Source organism: Dermochelys coriacea, chromosome 1, assembly GCF_009764565.3.
Source record: "Dermochelys coriacea isolate rDerCor1 chromosome 1, rDerCor1.pri.v4, whole genome shotgun sequence".
NCBI classification, from domain to species: domain Eukaryota; kingdom Metazoa; phylum Chordata; order Testudines; family Dermochelyidae; genus Dermochelys; species Dermochelys coriacea.
Genome location: NC_050068.2, coordinates 96,976,653 through 96,996,428, shown reverse-complemented (window position 1 = coordinate 96,996,428; position 19,776 = coordinate 96,976,653). Strand labels below are relative to the sequence as shown.

The 19,776-nt window shown below is 42.4% G+C and overlaps 1 protein-coding gene across 2 annotated transcripts in view; it reads left to right on the top strand.

Annotated features, from left to right (window-relative positions):
• UGGT2 (UDP-glucose glycoprotein glucosyltransferase 2) overlaps window positions 1–19,776 on the top strand; it is a 312,930-nt gene that overhangs the window by 22,840 nt on the left and 270,314 nt on the right. The window contains exons 1-6 of one of the 2 annotated variants that reach the window (XM_043504676.1): window positions 304–492; window positions 1,204–1,334; window positions 3,332–3,444; window positions 8,341–8,515; window positions 13,626–13,722; window positions 15,515–15,587. In XM_043504676.1, coding sequence (XP_043360611.1) covers window positions 1,323–1,334; window positions 3,332–3,444; window positions 8,341–8,515; window positions 13,626–13,722; window positions 15,515–15,587 — 470 coding nt within the window. In that variant the 5' untranslated portion in view covers window positions 304–492; window positions 1,204–1,322. Of the gene's footprint in view, window positions 1–303; window positions 493–1,203; window positions 1,335–3,331; window positions 3,445–8,340; window positions 8,516–13,625; window positions 13,723–15,514; window positions 15,588–19,776 lie in introns of those variants that run through there. The other variant, XM_038387171.2, reaches the window with a different exon arrangement.

Below are 19,776 nucleotides of genomic sequence, written 5' to 3'. Positions count from 1 at the left end.
AAAGATCAGGCAATCACATCCCAATGCCTTCCTAAGTCCATTAAACTCTATATTGAACAGTGTGGTTAAACACACCATTATTCTTCTTTCAGGAGGTTTTAGAGCACTCTTGTTTATGGTGAAGGATGTTTTGATGGCCTTCCTTAGACATACTCTCATATTAGAAATTTGTAGAGCTGGCACTTGCAACTAGATTCATACTTTTACAAAGCGTTATTCCTTGGGTCTGGCATAGGCCAGATGCATAATTTGATAAAGAAGTATTATAATCTCTATTTAAATAGGACCCACTGTCTGGAGGGAAAAGTTCTGATTACCAAACTCCCTAGAATGGGAATGTGCAGAGGCCATTTGAAGAACTGAAGGTTACTCCGCTGTGAATGGAGTTTATGAAATGACATCTGCATATTCACACTCCACCCCAACTTCCTTTCTTCCCTGGAGTCCTAATTTGAACTTTCAATCTGAGGAGCAGTGGAAAGAACTGAGATGGTTGGTGAAAGGCACCCCCTTTCATAGTTTTGCTCTTCAAACATTTGGCGTTGTAAAAGGAGGTGCAGGGGGCATGAGACCACTTTAGTGGGCATTGCTGCTCTAAGGTTCCACTAGTCCAAACTGCACTGATAGTGCATCCCAAAAACAAATGTGCAGAGGCCATCTGGAAGAACTCCATTTACAGGTGAGTAACCTTATAGCTTGTATAAAATGTTTTTGAACAGCACAAAGAGCCTGAGATAGATTCAGAAAAAAATGGAAGTAAATGAGTAAATTATAGGCAGTAAGTGAGACGGGAAGTGTGGGGGGGTGGATAGGGGGCAGGGGCTAGGCTGTTTGGGGAGGCACAGCCTTCTCTACCCGACCCTCCATACAGTTGCGCAACTCCGATGTGGCCCTTGGGCCAAAAAGTTTATATAGGGAAGAATTGTTGCTTTTCTTGTCCTGAGTGGATTCTTCAGTTCCTGAAAAATGTTAAATGAGATGGTAAATGAGGCTATTTAATTCACACTTGCAGCTTTTTTTCCCATTGATGTGACATTTTTAGATTTGCTGAGTAAAACAATTCACCAAGTGAGACGTTCAGATCCTTTTGTGTTCCATTGGCAATCAATACTGGTGTAATATTTGCATGTTGCCTAATGCTAATGGATATGCCATACTATTTGAGGCCAAATACTAAAACCTTCACTGTATTGTTTTTAACAGATTCAGAACATTCTTACTACAACTTAATCTTGAAGAAAGCAGGACAATTTTTATCCAATTTGCAGATCAATCTCTTGAAGTTTGCCCTTTCCATAAGGGCATACTCACCAACTGTTCAGATGTTTCAACAGGTGTGTAAAATTAGCTGATATATTTGGTATTCTGATATGTTTGATAGCTATACTTTGAAGTAAATTGTTGTTGTCTATAACAGAGGTGGGGAAACTATGGCGGGACCATCCTGCCCGGCCCTTGAGCTCCTGGCCAGTGAGGCCAGCCCCCATCCCATCCCCCGCTGTTTCCCCTCCCCCACAGCCATGCCAGCAGCGCTCTGGCCCGCCTCTCTTGTTGGGCAGCGCGGCAGCGTGGCTGGCTCTGGCATGATAAGGGGGCGGGGAGTGGGGGAGTTGGATAAGAGGCAGGGGGTCCCGAGGAGCAGTCAGGGGACAGGGAGCGAGGGGCTGTTGGATGAGGTGGAGCTTCTGCTGGGTGTGGTGGTCAGGGGACAGGGAGCAGGGGGAGTTGGATAGGGAGTGAGGTCCTTGGGGGGCTGTTAGGACAGAGGTTCAGAAGGGGGGGCAGTCAGGAGACAGGGAACACAGGGGTTGGATAGATATGGGAGTCCCGGGGGGCCTGTCAGGGGGCGGGGGTGTGGATAGGGTCGTGGCAGTCAGGGGACAGGGAGTGGGGGCAGGCGGATCCTGGGGGGTGGTTAGGGGCAGTGGGTCCTGGGAGGGGGCAGTCCAGGGGTCAAGGAGCAGGGGGGTTGGATGGGTCGGGGGTTCTGAGGAGGGCGGGAAGTGGGAGGGGGTGTATAGGGGGCGGAGGCTAGGCTGTTTGGGGAGGCACAGCCTTTCTACCCAACCCTCCATACCGTTGCGCAACCCCAATGTGGCCCTCGGGCCAAAAAGTTTGCCCACCCATGGTCTATAACATCAGTAGAATGTAATAGATATTACTTGGAACCAAACATTACGAATATTATAAATAGGTTATGTTATAATATATTTTATAGAAGAGTTTTATAAAGTTTTGAGGAAAAAGTATTTATGTTTAATATATAGCTTTTTTAAAAGGAAAGTTTTATTGAATCTGTTTTTACTTCAGAGCTCAGGCTTATTTTCTGTACTGCTGTGGGAATAAGCTCTTCATAATTCAAGCTTTCCCCACCCATCTTTCCTGTGGTTGGCATTTTGGATTCATTGCTTAGTGAGGTTCTCATTTCTATCCCCACTGTGTATATTGGACATTTTTAGGACAGATAGAGCATTATCTGATCTCTACCTCCTTCCATTGCTGAGAAGGGGGAAGATAGGAAATGAAGTACACACTCAGATCATTCATATCTTATGCCACCAGCCTAAGCCTATACCTCCTCCTGTTGTTCTCCTGTAGCAATGCAGCTTTCAAGGTAAGGAAAGATGGGATCCTCTGCTGTCTCTTAGGGTTAGCTCTTTGGCAACAAGTTCATTCTCTAGTGATGGTGGATCCATGTGGAAGCCACTTTCTTCATTTTTTTTCTTGTTCTCCTTTGTGAAAGTAAAGCCATTACTGTAGCTGAGAGAAGCTGTAGGAGGAGACCTGGAGTAGGAGGTAATTAAAAAATATCCAGGGACTTGGAGGACAGAGCTCCAAGAAGAATTACAGGACTAGAGGTAAAAGACAGGGAAAAATGAAAAACAGATGTGAATTGTTTAATTTTGAGGGTAGTATTGTATTTAATTTTCTTTTGGCTACTTATCTATCACTGTTCATTAGCATGGCAACCAACAATTCAAAAGTAAAATCCCTCCTTTTTTGAATACATTCCACCAATGCAAAGTATGTGAAGGAGATCTCCCCGCCTACTCTCCCCAAAAAGATAAAACAATAGATGTAAATATTTATGTTCTTTAAAATATAACTGAATTTGGTAGAATGTTGTTCTGTTGAGAAAACATAATGTTTATATCGTTTTATTCTTTTAGTCTTTTTAATATCTTTACATATATTCAATTTTGAATTTATTTAATTAGAAGCACAACTTAATAGTAGCTGATGAGTTATTTTAATCAAAGAACTGTGCATTAATTTTAAGTTGTAGTGCAATTAAAGCAGATAGGTTGAGTGTAACTGTTGAAATATTGAGATTGCAGCTGATGAACCTCCACCAGAAGGTTGCAGTGCATTTGTGGTTATCCATGAAAAGCGCACCTGTAAGACTAACGAAATTAAAAAACTTCTGAAGAAGGCAACTAAGAGGTAAATATAATATAAGGAAAAACAGATTATTAAAGAGGAAAATGTAATATTGCACTACAAAAACTTCAAACATCTTGAAAGCACACACTTATCTGATTTGTTTTTTATGAAGCACATAAGTCGTGCATTATGCTTGAAGACCTCCTCTATTTATAATTTAATTGTTATTTTGTAAAGTGTGGTGTTGATCTTGAAATGTTATAAACACTTACTGTTACAAGAAATTAACCAGACTGTGAATCCAAAATATTATATTAAATCATAGGGCTGGATTCATCCAGCCTGATGCAAAGAGGCATACTTTGCATTTCACTGAGTTTCTGCGAGGGGAGGATAGGTTTAAATACTTGTTACTCTTTTTTGACTCACCCAAACAGTTAACAAAAATTTGGGGGCTAGTGGGTTGTTTCGGTTAGGAGGAAAAATGGATGATGGAATCAAGCATTTTGATGCAGTCCTGTTTCTTTACAAAGAATGTACATAAAGTCCTGTTTTCCTGAATACAGCAGGAATCAAACAGCAGGAGACAATTTATTTCCTGTACTCATAATTCCAAGCCTCTTTCAAGCAAGCACTTATCCCTAAAAGTGTTGCTTTTTACACTTGCCTTGAATTCAGAGCAACTGGTACACCTACCAGCTTCAGCAAGGTTTAATCCAACCCATAACATTACAATGCACTCCATTGGCAGTCATAAGCCAATACACTGAGTCAGTGTTTGCTTTCATTGTACTTCCCCCATCCAGTCAGTGTCGTTTATATTTTGGACTGCTGGGCCCCTGGTAGCCATGCAGTGGAGTGGAGATTGTGGCAGCTTTTCACTGAAATAATCAACCTTCCTCCCAACCGTGCTAGACTTCCCTCCTTTGGAGGCCTTCTGTAGGGTCTATGACTGCAGAAACCAGCATAGCCCCTGAATGAATCTAGCCCAGTGGTTCCCAGACTGGTTCCGCCGCTTGTGCAGACAAAGCCCCTGGCGCGCCGGGCCGGTTTGTTTACCTGCCACATCCTCAGGTTCGGCCAATTGCGGCTCCCAGTGGCCGCAGTTCGCTGCTCCAGGTCAATGAGAGCTGTTGGAAGTGGGGCGGGCCGAGGGATGTACTGGCTGCCGCTTCCCACAGCTCCCATTGGCCTGGAGCAGCGAATCACGGCCACTGGGAGCTGCGATTGGCCGAACTTGTGGACACGGCAGGTAAAAAAGCTGGCCCGGCCCGCCAGGGGCTTTCCCCACACAAGCAGCGGAACAAGTTTGCAAACCACTGACCTATCCTGTAAGGTCAAATCTGTATAATATGTCAGAATAATTTACTAAATACGTGTGTAGAACTAGCAAAGGCAATTACACTTAACAAGGAGAAAAAGGAAATTAATTTGTGATTTCTAAGACGTATGTTTGATGTTTTGGATGTTTTCCTGTAATGGTCAGTGCCATCATAACTTCGTGAAGCAGTGCAGATGATACCCTCAACTTCTTTGTAGAGTTAAGTGGAGCTGAAAGACACGCCTGCAAGGCACAAATCCAGGACTCTGCTATTTATAAAATATAAACCACAAAAAGTTTTAATTATAGGCCTATAAATCATCATAGAATCATTAGACTGGAAGGGACCTCGAGAAATCAGATTCTAGTCCATGTATTTTTTTGGATTCTGTTGATTACAAAAACCTCCCGAGTTTTACTTGCATGCTTTTTTCTATGACCACAGCCTCTTGCTTGGATTACAACTCAATATATAAATCAGTTGCTTGCTTGTTTTGAATATCCATGGTTTTCACCTAAATACTTCAGTGTGGAGGTTGCATCAGGCTATTTTTGGCAACTCTAGTATATTTCCTGCCCTGAAAACTTTCTTCTAATTTCTTAAATTAAAAAGTTTATACCAAAATATTATAGCTTTAAAAAACAAAATTAAATTATTTTGCCCATGCATTAGGGCATTTTGAGACCATTACTCTCACCCCCAGTTTTTTTAATAAAGTCTTGGGAATTATTCTGACTACTACTTTAAGGTGGCTTCTGCATATTCCCATTTGTGGGGATGTGTCCCTAACATTGATGAGCTTCAGGAGCCCTTTAGAAAATCAGGGGACCAAACACTCAAATAGTACGCCCAAGTGTTGAAAAGCGATAAATGGAACCCCAAAAAATCATGAGACTTCCTTAAAAATCAGGAAATAAAAAAAAAATGCCTAAAATATTCTTGCATTTTATTTGCCTTTTCATTTGGGGGTGGTTAGAGTGTGCTCAAGTCAGATTAGCAAGGTTTCACACTTATGAGGGCTAGAGGCATACTTTTTGCTTTTTTTTTAATGAAATTTGAGATTCTTGCATAATCAGAGGTTTCTAGAAGCTGGGTCTTTAAGAGAAACAGCAAATATCAGGAGGCTTGCAATAAAATGTGAGCTGGCAACGCCGGAGCATAGGTTATAAAAGGGTAGTGTGGTCCCCAATTGCCAGAGGCTATCCTTGTGGTTAGTAGCAGGTCCAAGAATATAAAAATAAAAAAGTTAAGTTAACTGTATAAAATTGTGTAGTTTAATATAGCTTTTCATAGGGTGTTTTTTTTTTTTAAAGATAGTTTCTGTGCCATTGTTTAGTTTCAATTTCTGGACTGGCTCCAGCTTCAAGTTTCATGACCATCATGATTAAGGCTACGATTTTTTTCATAGAAAATTGTAATACATTTCATGGCATTGATGTAGGAAAACAAGGATATATGTCACAGAAAGGGGCAGAGTGGTGGGCCTGTGGGGTGAGGTTAGGCTGGCTGGAGAGTGAGCACACTTTGCGCTCACCCTGCAGTGGTGGCTCCTGTCCCGCAGTGCTGGGCCCAGCTTCCTGCTCCAGGCATTGTGACCGGACCCATGTGATTGCAATACCACTCTGGTTTGGCACACCTGCCCCTCCATAGATGGGGCAGAGAGCTAAATTGGATTGGCATTGGACCTGGCCCATGTGGTCTCAACACCAGTCAAATTTGGCCCTGAAATCTTTTTGAATTGGGAAAAACTGGAAGCAATAACTTAGGTGTCAAAGGTGCTTTAAATTTTATTGGCTGTGAGTAAGATATTTAGGAAGTTGTTTAGACTTTTAGTTTTAGGGGATCCATGTAAAGTGAGTGGGTAGCAGGATAGTTACCCTGCTCTTGGGGGAAAAGGTAGGCTGATTGGGGAAGTAGCCATGGCGGTGGCCACACCCAATCAGGCTACAGCTGGCCCTGATATAAGGACTAAGGGAGGAGCTGGGTCAGTCTTACTCCAGTTTGGGTTGGAAGGACCTAGGGAGCACAGAGTACCTAAAGCAGAGCAGTGCTGGGGAAGGGCAAGAGGAGCTGCGGAGCTCCAGCTTGGCAACTCCCTAGCCTGAGGCCTTGTTAAAGGCCTAAGGAGGTACTGGGGCTGCAGAGGTAGCTGGTCCAACCCCCTTGCCAATGATGAGTGGCCACTGCAAACTCCAGTTTGCCCTAAAGAAAGGGGGCTAGATGACGACTGGAAATAGCCATTGAAGCAAGGTGGGTGTAGAGGGCTTGTGGGTTCCCCTGGGAGAGGAGACCCAGAGCGTGGGGATACTGCTTTGGGCAGGTAAAGGGCACTGGGGTTTGGGAGGGATACGGGGCCTGAGGCAGGAGAAACACTGGCCAGCATGAGATGCTCTGAGTGCTGGAATTGAGCTAATCCCCGGACGACCAGCAGGAGGTGCCGCGGCAGTGAGTGGGTGATCTGCTACAGAGTACCATTTCCTTGCAGTGTCAGTGAATTAGACTGTGCATTAAAATGCTGTTCTAATCATGTTAACTATTATGACCGACCCCGGGTTCGATTTACTAGTATCACATTGAAGGCATCTCTGACCTTTTTATTATAGAAATCTGAAGGGCTGCTACCTGGAGTGCTGTTCACACATTTTTTTGGTTTCTCTTGATTTGGCATCAAGTTATGATGTTTGCTTTGGAAGGGCCGTTGTGCAATACTTGTTTAATGAGAACTCGTCAAACCACCTCCTTTTATTGCTTCCTAGATTCTCACAAGTGGGAATATGCAGATACCACTTTAAAAAAGAAAATTACAGTAGAATCTCAGAGTTATGAACACCAGAGTTATGAACTGACCAGTCAACTATGAACTTCATTTGGAACCGGAAGTACGCAATCAGCCAGCATCAGAGACTCTCCTCCCCTTCTCCCCCCCCCCCCCCCAAAAAAAAGCAAGTATAGTACGCTACTGTATTAAATGTAAACTACTAAAAAATAAAGGGAAAGTTTTTTAAAAAAAAGATTTGACAAGGTAAGGAAATTGTTTCTGTGCTTGTGTAATTAAGAATGTTAAAAGCAGCATTTTTCTTGTGCATAGTAAAGTTTCAAAGCTGTATTAAGTCAATGTTCAGTTGTAAACATTTGAAAGAACAACCATAACGTTTTGTTCAGAGTTACAAACTTTTCAGAGTTACAAACAACCTCCATTCCTGAGGTGTCCTTAACTCTGAGGTTTTGCCTGATTGTGTATTTCCGGTTCCAAATGAGATATGTGGTTGACTGCTCAGTTCATAACTCTGGTGTTGGTGACTCTGAGGTTCTTCTGTAATTCAAATGCAGTAAACCTGAAGGCTGTGTGAACTTTATTGTACAGTTTTAGCTGTGACTTGATAAAATGTAATAAAATCATCAGTAGTTTATGCTAATTTTCAGCTTTATTACACTTTAGTTTGAAAACCAGTTCGTCTTTTCATGTCTTTGTGTGAGCAAGCGTGATAATTTCAGTATTTTTTTTTACTCTTGTGTGCTTTTACTTTTATTTCTGTAATAGTTTGATAGCCAGAAAATGGGGAAAAGGTGATTATATTTACTGTAACATTTCAACTCAATATCTAATTCCAGTATTATTTGTTTTTAATTGCAGGCCCAGGCCATATCTGTTTATAAAGGAGCATAAGTTCCCTACACTCAATGAAAATGTTCCTGTGGTTATTCTTTATGCAGAAATTGGTACAAAAGACTTTGTTAAATTTCACACAATTTTGTCTGAAAAAGTGCAAAAGGAGGAAATTGTTTATATTCTCCGGCATTATGTTCAGGTATGCAACTCAAATTGACAATAATACTATAAACTGTCATTATTGAAAATGTATTTATGTTGTTTTTGATAGGGCATATCTCAAGTTTGCACTGCGCCCAATTCACACACATTGTGTTCTCAAATTTTGAAACTTACTAGATGAAGTGAAACACCTAACATGGACTTTGAAACTGGAAAAGAAGTAGTAATATTTTGCATCATTTTAGCTGCAGGTGTTTTCCACTGAGGTTTATGTAAAATATTTGTTAATTCCAACATCGCCATCTTTTTTCTCAATTAAAAATTAATACAATGTAAAAATCAAAATTAATTATTTGCAGTTATGCAGGCAGTATTTGAAAACATACAGTATGGTAAAGTCACTTTCAGTTCACAAAGATTGCTAAGAACTTAGTAGTATAACACTATTAAGAATGATAGCCCCAAGCTTTACAGGCTGATGAATAAGATGCTTTTAATATTTAGGCTTCAGAGTAGCAGCCGTGTTAGTCTGTATTCGCAAAAAGAAAAGGAGTACTTGTGGCACCTTAGAGACTAACAAATTTATTTGAGCATAAGCTTTTGTGAGCTACAGCTCACTTCATCGGATCCAAAGAAGTGAGCTGTAGCTCACGAAAGCTTATGCTCAAATAAATTTGTTAGTCTCTAAGGTGCCACAAGTACTCCTTTTCTTTTAATATTTAGTTTCATTTAAGTGAAGAGGTTTGTTAAACATGAGTGTGCAGCTAGACTTATTTAAGAGAAAAAGTATGTATTTATTTGACGGGTTTGCAGCTGCATGTTGCTACTCAACCGCCTCTGTAGGGATGATACAATTTTAATTTCGGGGGTTCCATGGAAAAGTTCAGGGAGCTACTTTTTGGAGAACTCTAGGCAGGAGTTGCTTACCTGATCAATGAGGGCAGACTGGTCATGAGAACTCCACTGCAGATGGGGCTGGAGGCAGCAAATTTGGCAGCTAAACCCCGGGCCTCTGCAGTGGCCATGCATAAATCATCCTGGCTGCAGTCTTCTGGTCTTCCCTATGAAGTCCACAGTACTATCCAGGGTTTATCATTTGAGGGTCCTGCTCTATTCTTGTACCAGATGGGCAGCAAGCTACATGGACTTATCAACTCTAGAGCCACTGTGAAGTTCTTAGGTCTGTACACACATGCCCCAGTCAGGAAGCACTGTCGGCCACAACAGACACAGTGATATTCTACTCCTCCTCCTCAGCAGGACCTATCAAAACAAAAGGTCAGAGGGTTATAGGTGTAGATCTCTCACTCCTACTGCTCAGCTCAGCACCCCTTAAGACACCCAGGAACCACAAAGTAGGCATTTTGATGAGCCAGGCAAAGTTGACCTACCGGTTTTCATCTCTCCAGACCCCTTCACCTTCGCAAACTGTCTGTCCCACTTCCACAGTGCTTGGTCCGAGATTACTTGGGACAAATGGCTCTTGAGTTATACTGAGTAGTAAAAATGCCCTCCCATGTCCTCACCTCTCTAGATTGGTAGACAGATGCAGCCAATGGATGTGTAGGCATTCTGTTTGCTCTCTCACAACCAGCTCTCATGCTAGTGACAGATGCTTCTGCTCTGGGATGGGGAGCCCATTTGGGTTTTCTACAAATACAGGTTTTATGGTCCTCAGAGGACTTAGCTTTACACACCAATGTCAGAACTGAAAGCTGTCAGATTGGTGTGCCAAGGATTTCTCTTGCAGATTAGGGGAAGCAGCCTGCTAGTCCTCACAGACAACATGGCAGCACTGTTTTACCTCAAGAAGCAGAGGAGAGCCCACTGTTCTCCACTCTGTCTAGAAGGAAACTGTTTTGCCATGTCAGTAAATCTAGAAGCATCTTATCTGCTTGCAGACTACCTGAGCAGATTGTTTTAGTCACCATAAATGGTGCCCAGATATGGCCAGATTGGTCTTCCAGCGGTGGGGTTTCTCAAAGTGGACCTATTTGCAACAAAGTCCAACAAAGTGTCAGTAGTTCTGTTCTCTTCATGTTCACAGTCCAGAGTCCATAACAGAAGCCTTTTTACTGGTGTGGTCAGTCAGGCTTCTCTACGCTTTTCCACCAATCCCACTTATTCACAGAGTATTGCTAAACATAACACAGGAACAGGCCAGAGTCGTACTTATAGCCCCATACTTATAATCCTGGAGCTGTCAGTGAAACTTTAGTTTCACTTCCACTAGGCTTGGACCTAATCTCTCAGGATCATGGATTCCTACTCCACCCGAGCTTATGGTTCCTTCACTTAACTGAATGGACGCTCCATAGTTAGACAGAGAGAGCAAGCTTGCTCAAAAGATGTTCAAGAGGTTCTGCTAAATCAGTGGTTCTTAAACTGGGGTGCATGCACCCCCGGGGGGGTGCGAGATGCCCTTTCTTGGGGTGCTAGACATGCAAGATTTTTTTAGAAGGTAAATCATTGAAAACACAAATTAAGGACAGGCACGTAAGTACAACTACTTTGTTTCTTCAAATCTATATATTTATTAACACGTTTTAACGATTACTGTAATATACAAACAGGTTTAAAGAACTGACCTACCAAACAATTTTTGATAAGGGGTGTGAGAACATATTTTGATTTTTTGATAAGGGGTGCGAGAACATATTTTGAGAACCAAAGGGGTGCAGGCTGCAGTAGTGGTTAAAAACCACTGTGCTAAATTGTAAAAAGCCCTCTATAAGAGTTGCTTACCTTGCTAAATGGAGGTGTTTCTCCACCTGGTCTCAACAGAATGGGGTATCATCAACCAGTTCTTCAGTTCAGCTGTTATACCAATAAAATAAAAACCAGCAGGATCTTATTAAAGGGAATAAGGCAAAATGCCACATTTATTATGAATACAGAAAGAATCATAGTTAGCAGTTAGTTATAGCTATAACATTCCATTCAATTTCATATTTATTCACACATTCATTCAGACACACATACACACAGGTTCTGCAATGTTATTATCATAGTTACCAGCCTTAGAGTTGCTCATGCCAAGCCACTGGCCAGGTGGCCTGGACACGAGGAGGGAGCAGGGCCTTATCGGATGCTCATCTGATGCTCCTGGAAGTTGGTTTGCAGAATCAGACCCCAAAGCTCTCAGTTTCTAGAGTCCATTTTTATAGGAATTTATTCCTATGCCAGTCTATGGGAATTGCTTCATCATGCTGTTGCTGAATCAATCACCAGATGGCATATTCCTGATGGCTCCATGCTGCCAGATGTTATCTTGTCTCCGGTTCTCCCATCCTTGCGGCTGTTGGGTGGATTCCAGTCTGCCCTCCGGGGGTCTTCTGGTTGTTTTCACTTGACGCTTCCTTCGGTCGATCAACACTGGATTCTTAGGCTGGCACCTCCCTGATCATTCATTTATTATCCACACCAAGCATCCATCCACATACATCCTCTATCTCTATTTGAATCACAATTGTTAAAAAATCGAGATAAATACAACAAAAGAGTGGGGAGTCTCTGTGCTGTTTCTGTTGTTACAAAGTATCGCTTTGAGTCTCTCTCTGTCTTAGGATGTACTAAACCAATTAGCAGCTTGCAAGTTTCACAAAGGGGGGGGGAGAAACAGTAAAAAATAAGAGACCAAAAACCAAGAGACCTCTTAATTAGTAATACCCTGGAATTTAAACTGTGAGGAATCAAACTCATTTGCGATTTTAATACAGAACTTCTTTAATATGATCCAGCATAACGCAGCATATTCTGGACTACTACTTTTACCTGAAACACCATGGTTTGTTGGTTAGTTCCATCAAAATACATCTGGCTGCTATTTTAGCATTCCATCCTAATTGCTCTATTTTCTCTGGTGAAATGCCCATAAGGTTTTTAATGGGTTTAGTCAATTATATCCTCAAGTTCAAGATCCTGTTCCCCCATGGGTTTTAGACTTAGTATTGTTAAGTTATATGGGGCCCCTATTTGAACCATTTGCTAGCTGCTCACTATTGCATTGTCAATTAAGGTGGCATTTTTGGTGGCCATTATCTTGGCCAGAAGAGCTGCAGGCATTAATGGTGGTACCTCCTTACACAATCTTTATTAAGGACAACATTTACCTATGTCCTTATCCAAAGTTCATCCCAAAGGTGGTTTCCTCTTTCCAGTCAGCTGTCAATTTATTTGCCCATATTCTACCCAAAACCACATACAACCAGGTAGGAAGAGCATTTACATACCTTGGACATCAGAATAACCTTGGCATTTTATCTGAACATAACCATTCGCTTTTGTAAATCCTCCTAGCTGGTCTTATCAGAGGCAGACAGAGTAAGAGGTCAGTCATTTTCCATCCAGAGAATTTCTTCCTGGATCACATCTGCAAACTCTTGTACTATAATATGGCTAATGTTGCTCCCCCTGACAGAGTCACAGCTCATTCCGTGAGGTCACAATCAGTCTTGGCAACTTTTCTAGCACAAGTTCCAACTGCAGATGTTTGTAGAGTGGCAACTTGGTCCTACATTTGCCTCTCTCTTTGTACTGTGGCTCAAGACTCCAGAGACAATGCTAGGGTGGAATGAGTTATTCTCCAATATTTATTGAAATAGACTCTGATCCTACCTCATGTCTTATGGCTTGTGAGTCACTGAGAATGGAATGCATATGTGCAATCTCTTGAAGAAGAAATGGGTTCCTTAACCTGTTCCATAACTCTTCTTTGAGGTATGTTGCACATGTCTACTGTACAACTCACTGTTCATCAGAGTTATAGCAAGAAGAAGGAAGGCAAGGGGTGGTTCTGGTCTTTTACCTGCATGCAGTGGTGTGTGGCAGCAGGGGAAGTCCCTTAATGGGTACCGCTGAGGGGGAAAATTTCTGACAGCCAAGTGCTGGGTGCATTGATACCAAGAGTGGAATAGATGTGTAACACATCTCGAAGAACAACAGTTATGGAACAGGTTTGTAACTGTTTTTTCTGGTTGATGGAACAAACTGTATTGTGAACAATAATTTGAAAATATCAGTTCCAGATTGATAAGTAATAGCTGTTTTATGACATTTTTAACTTGATTACATTAGATGACATAAATTTTCTATAAATGACACTTTTTAAAGTTATATTTTTCACTTGTTAAAATATGTTCAAACAGAAACCAAGCCCCAGGAAAATGTATTTGTCTGGATATGGTGTGGAACTTGCAATAAAGAGTACAGAATACAAAGCATTGGATGACATACAGATTAAAGGTATATTTTTGTTCTCTGTACTGTGTTACTGGAGACACTATTTCAAAATATTTAGCACCATCTTGAATTTTGGAGATAGTAATGATCTGAGTATGTTTAAATTTTGTTGACATATATCGTTTATTTGTACAGGATATGTCAAAAGTAGTCTTGGGCATTGAGAATTAACAAAGAAATCTATATCCATGGAAGTTTTTATGGACAAAAATGTTTAGGAGATAGGGAATTACTTACTAGTAGCTGTTGTTCTCTGAAGATATACATCATAACATAACCCATATTCCTTCTTCCCCAATGGGTTGAGGGTTCTTTAATCTTTGTCATTTTAGTATTCTATTTCTATCTGTTAAGGCATCTCTAAAGTATCTAGTAAGAGTGTCTAGGTACCAGTTTTTATACGTATGAGAATAACTTCACCTACTTGGTTGGAAAAGATTTTCCTGTTGAAACACATTTCATTTTCAGGTTATAAACAGACTTAAACAGACTGATGCATTCTGCTCTAGCTGCAATTTAAAGAAGTCACACCAGGAAGAACCCGCTGCAGTAATCTAACTGAAAACAAAAGAATGTGACACCCCTGCCCCAAAAAAGTACAAAACCCTGAAGTATGAAGAATAAAAGGTGAAAGAGTGGTGGTCTGTTGTGGTGACCACCCTTCAGAATAACTTACCTGTAATTATAGTTTTCTGAAGATATACATCATAAATTGCCACTTTGGGCTTTTGTGCAACACTTGAGGGATCTCTCCAAGCCTAAAGTACTAAAGCCATTTGTTTCAGCAGCATGTCTCATTTCAGTCCCTGAAAATGAAATACATTTATTAGAGCATAAGCTTTCGTGAACTACAGCTCACTTCATCTGATGCATCGGATGAAGTGAGCTGTAGCTCACAAAAGCTTATGCTCTAATAAATTTGTTAGTCTCTAAGGTGCCACAAGTACTGCTTTTCTTTTTGCGAATACAGACTAACACGGTTGCTACTCTGAAACCTGAAAATGAAATGTGTTTCAACAGGAAAATCTTGTTAAGGGTTTTGTACAAACTACTTTAAACCTGTGCTTTCTGATCTCATCTGGCTATTGATTGATTTCTGGGCAGTTATATTGGGATTTTACTTTTAAAGCCCAACATTGTTTGGTTTTGGAGTGTTGGAGAGACTTTCTCCTTGTGTATCATCACAACATTTGAAATCACCTGAGGCATTTAGTCTGATAGTCTCCTCTTGGTATAAATAGCAGTGCTAGTGAAGGTCATTCCCACCTGAAGGGTCCATTGTTGTGGAAATCTCTCCCAAGTTTGCCAGAGCTCTGGTTTCATGACTTTCAGCACACATTGCAAGAACAATCTGTGTTAAACTCCTTCCTCAAAAAAAGCCTATCTTTGATTTATATATCAAATGTTTAAACTGGGATTGTTATTTGACAGGAGCTTTGGGGTTAGGAAGTTTCTATGGAAGATCCTTTTAAATAATATTTTTGTTTTGCTTGTGGATGGTACTAATAGTTTGTAAATGTTATGAGAAAACTGTCCTAGTTTATGGGAGCCATCAAGATTTCAAACCACCATTAATGGCCCACACTTTGCATAATTACAGTAGGACCTCAGAGTTATATTTCATATTTCTAGTTTCAGATACAAGAATGATACATTTACACAAATAGGATGACCACACTCAGATTATAAGCTTTGTAATGATACCTTACATTACTCATAAGCATATTTTCATAAAATCATATGGAGTGCAGCGTCTCAGTAATTTTCTTCTTTTGTGTGTGTTCCATGTGTTCAGCCACAAATGACACAACGGAAGAGGAAGATGATGAGGCAGGTGAAGTCCAGGGATTTCTCTTTGGCAAATTAAAGTGAGTTGACTTAATTTACAATTAAACTTCTTCATTTGTAAAATAGCTGTTTTTTGAGCTTAAAACAAAAGTTCAGACATACGATATGAAAATCTGTTCTGGCAATGAGTTGACTCAACATTGGCTAATTTTTCTCTGTTTGTGTACTTCACTGTTTAACTATATTTATCAGTTCTTCTTCGAGTGCTTGCTCATGTTGATTCTCTTGTAGGTGTGTGCGTGCCCATGTGCGTGGCTGTCGGAGACTTTTGCCTTAGCAGTACCCTTAGGGCCGGCTGTGGCACCCTCTGGAGTGCTGCGCTCATGGCACGGTATATCAGGCGCCGCCGGCCCTGCGCCCACTTGGTTCCTTCTTACCGCCTGTGATAGTCAGTCAGAGCACGTCTGTCCTTTGCTTCGCAAGTAATCAGCGGTTTTTTTTGTCTAGTTTAGCCTTGTTCTTTACCTGTAAATCATTTAAATCTTTGTTAATTAGTAGTTTATACCTGTTAAGTGTTTAGTTAGATTGTGTCCCAGTGAGGATTTTGTCCCCGGCAGGACATGCCCCGCGGTCTGTATTTCAAGGCATGCTCATTGTGTAACAGGCCTATTCCTGTTAGTGACCTACATAAGAGTTGTCTCTTGTGTCTCGAGGAAACCCATATAAAGGCAGGATGGTGCAGGTTCTGGCAGACAATACTGCTGCAATGTACTACATCAACAGGCAGAACGGCATCAGGTCTTCATCCCTTTGTCGGGAAGTTCTCAGCCTCTTGGACTCTTGTGTGTGGCACAGTATTCATTTGATGGCCTCCCACCTGCCTGGAGCCTAGAATGTCCTGGCCAATTGCCTCAGCAGGACATTCTTGTCTCGTCTCAAATGGTCGCTCCATCCAGGTAGTCAGCCTAGTTTTCCTCAGGTGGGGGACTCCCCAGGTGGACCTGTTTGTGTCCAGACAGAACAGGAATTGCCACATGTTCTGTTCTCTGCTGGACAGAGACAAGGGCTCCCTGTCGGATGCCTTCCTGATCCCATGGTCGGGAGCACTCATGTACGCCTTCCTGCCAGTGCCGCTAATCCACAAAGTCCTTCTCAAGGTTAAACAAGACAAAGCGACAGTCATCCTCATAGCCCCGGCGTGGCCTCGTTAGCACTGGTTCGCTATGCTCCTGTGTCTGTCGGTAGCGACCCTGTTGCAGCTGCCTCTTTGGTGGATCTTCTGTCCCAGAACCGTGGGAACCTCTATGGCAGCCGTAATCAAGCGGAGTGTCCCAGGGTTCAGTCCTGGGACCAGTTTGGTTCAACATCTTCATTAATGATTTGGATAATGGGATGGACTGAAGCCTCAGCAAGTTTGTGGATGACACTAAGGAGAGGTAGATACCCTGGAGGGTAGAGAGAGGGTCCAGACTGACCTAGACAAATTGGAGGATTGGGCCAAAAGAAATCTGAGGTTCAACAAGGACAACTGCAGAGTCCTGCACTTAGGAAGGAAGAATCCCATGCACAGCTACAGGCTGGGGACCGACTGGCTAAAGGGCAGTTCTGTAGAAAAGGATCTGGGGATTAGGAGACGAGAAGCTGGATATGAGTCAACAGTGTGACCTTGTTGCCAAGAATGCTAATGTCATATTGGGCTGCATTAGTAAGAGCATTGCCAGCAGATTGAGGGAAGTGACTATTCCCCTCTATTCGGGACTGGTGAGGCCACATCTGTAGTATTGGACCCAGTTTTGAGGCCCCCACTATAGAAGGATGTGGACAAATAGGAGAGAGTCCAGCAGAGGTCAACAAAAATGATTAGGGGGCTGAGGCACATGGCTTATGAGGAGAGGCTGAGAGAACTGGGCTTATTTAGTCTGTAGAAGAGAAGAATGAGGGGGGATTTGATAGCAGCCTTCATCTACCTGAAGGGGGGTTCCAAAGAGGATGGAGCTCAGCTGTTCTCAGGGTGGCAGATGACAGAACAAGGAGAAGTGGTATCAAGTTGCGGTGGGGGGGGTCTAGGTTGGAATTTAGGAAAAACTATTTCACTAGAAGGATGGTAAAGCACTGGAATGGATTACTTAGGGAAGTGGTGAAATCTCCATCCTTAGAGGTTTTTAAGGCCCAGCTTGACAAAGCCCTGGCTGGGATGATTTAGTTGGGTTTGGTCCTGCTTTGAGCAGGGAGTTGAACTAGATGACCTCCTGCAGTCTCTTTCAACCCTAATCTTCTATGATTCTAACCTGGCAGTGCTGCACCTGATGGCCTGGTTTCTGTGAGGAGGAGAGGCAATGTTCAACAGGTCCTGCTGGGCAGCAGGAAACCCTCCACGTAGCAAAATGTAAGCGGTTCACATGTTGGATCTCGAATGCCGCATCCGGGTGCAGGAAGCCCCCCGCAAGTCATCCTGGACTATTTGCTATATCTGAAGCTCCAGGACCTGTCACTGTCCCTAGTCAAGGTGCACCTGGTGGCCATCTCGGCTTTCCATCCCCTGTTTCACGGCTGGTTGGTCTTTGCCCATCCCATGACACTGCAGTTCCATGACTGGTTCATCAAGGGCCAGTCCGAGGCCCAAGTGAGAGCCCACATCAATCTGGTCCAAAGTTACCTTCCAAGCCCTGGGCCTGTTTCATTTACCGAAAATTAATCCTGGCAGAGAGAAACCTTGACATGTAGGAGAAGTTGCTGCGAGCAATTAAAATATGTCTTAAAGAGTGGCAGTACCTCTTAGAAGGGGTTGGGTTCGCAGTTGAGGTTCTCACAGAGCACTAAACCTTAAGAATATTTCTGCATTGCCAAAAATCTAGATCAACTCCAGATCCATTGGCCATTTTTCTTTTCTTGATTTGAGTTTATTGTGATGTGCTGCATGGGTGCAAGATATAAAAGGGTGGATGCCCTCTCCCATGAGGATGAAAATGTCGACTCATGCATGGAACCATTTTCAACAGTTTTTAAACTGTCTAATTTTGTCAGTGGAACTGTGGACAGGACCCTAATGTCCATAGTTCAATAGCTGCTGCTTCACAACTCATTTACCATCCAGATTCACCAGATTCTGGGCAATGTAGACATCCAGCCTAGTTCACGTTTCCAGCTACAGAATGGAATCCTCTAAAACGTGATGTGAGTTTAAGGACAAAGAACCCTTGCTGGAAGTCACTCAGTTTCCTTCAGCTGTTGCCCACCCATCTCAGCCCTGGTCCACCATTTTCCTCAACTTCATTGTAGAATTACCAGACTTCGATGGTTGTACAGTCATGCTAGTCACAGCTGACCTCTTAACCAAGATGACATGCTTTGTCCTTTATTGCATGGTCCCATCTGCCCTGGAAAAAGCCCATCCCTTCCTAGAGCTTGTTTTCTGGTTCCATGGACTGCAGACCAACATGCTGTTGGATTGGGGTCCACAACTTGTCTCCTGTTTTGGGCATGAGTTTTTAAATCCTGGGTGTAAAACTCCTTACATCTTCGGCATACCGCACACAGTCAATGGGTAGACTGAATGGGTAAACCAGATCTTAGAGCAGTAACTCGAGAGCTTCCTAAATTATCACCATTATAACTAGGTTTCCCTTCTGCCAGAGGCTGAGGTCATCTACAACAATTCAATCCATGCCTCTGCCCGACAGAGCCTGCTTGATCCCATTCATGGCTTCCATCCCTGCTTTCAACCAGCATTGCTCACAGACTCCCCAGTCCCAGCAGCAGCAAACTTAGTCACTCATCTGCATCACATATAACAAGAACTTACAGAACATTTGGAAGCCACCAAAGAAACCTGTAAATATTGTGCTAATTGGTGCTGCCAGGATGCACCTAGCTTTAGCACTGGGGAATCTCAAATCAACTTGGACTCTCAAATAAATCCTACCATTGAGTAAGCTGGTTATCACCAACATATAGGTTCATTTGAGATTCTTGAGCAAATCAGCCGGATGACTTTCAGTCTTCGATTATCAGAGTCAATGAAGACCCATCCACGTCTCTCTTTTAAACATTACCTTAAAAACCCTACCCAGGTTGACCCAGCCCACCTCCAGCTGCCATAACAAACTATGGACATGAAGAATATATTATCAGACAGATTCTTAACTCCAAGCAAATTTGGGGCAAGCTTTATTACTTCGTGTACTAGGACAGCTACTGTCCTGATGACCAGTTGTGGGAGCGAGCAGAGAATGTTCATGCACCAGGATTAGTATGGGACTTTCATTGGAC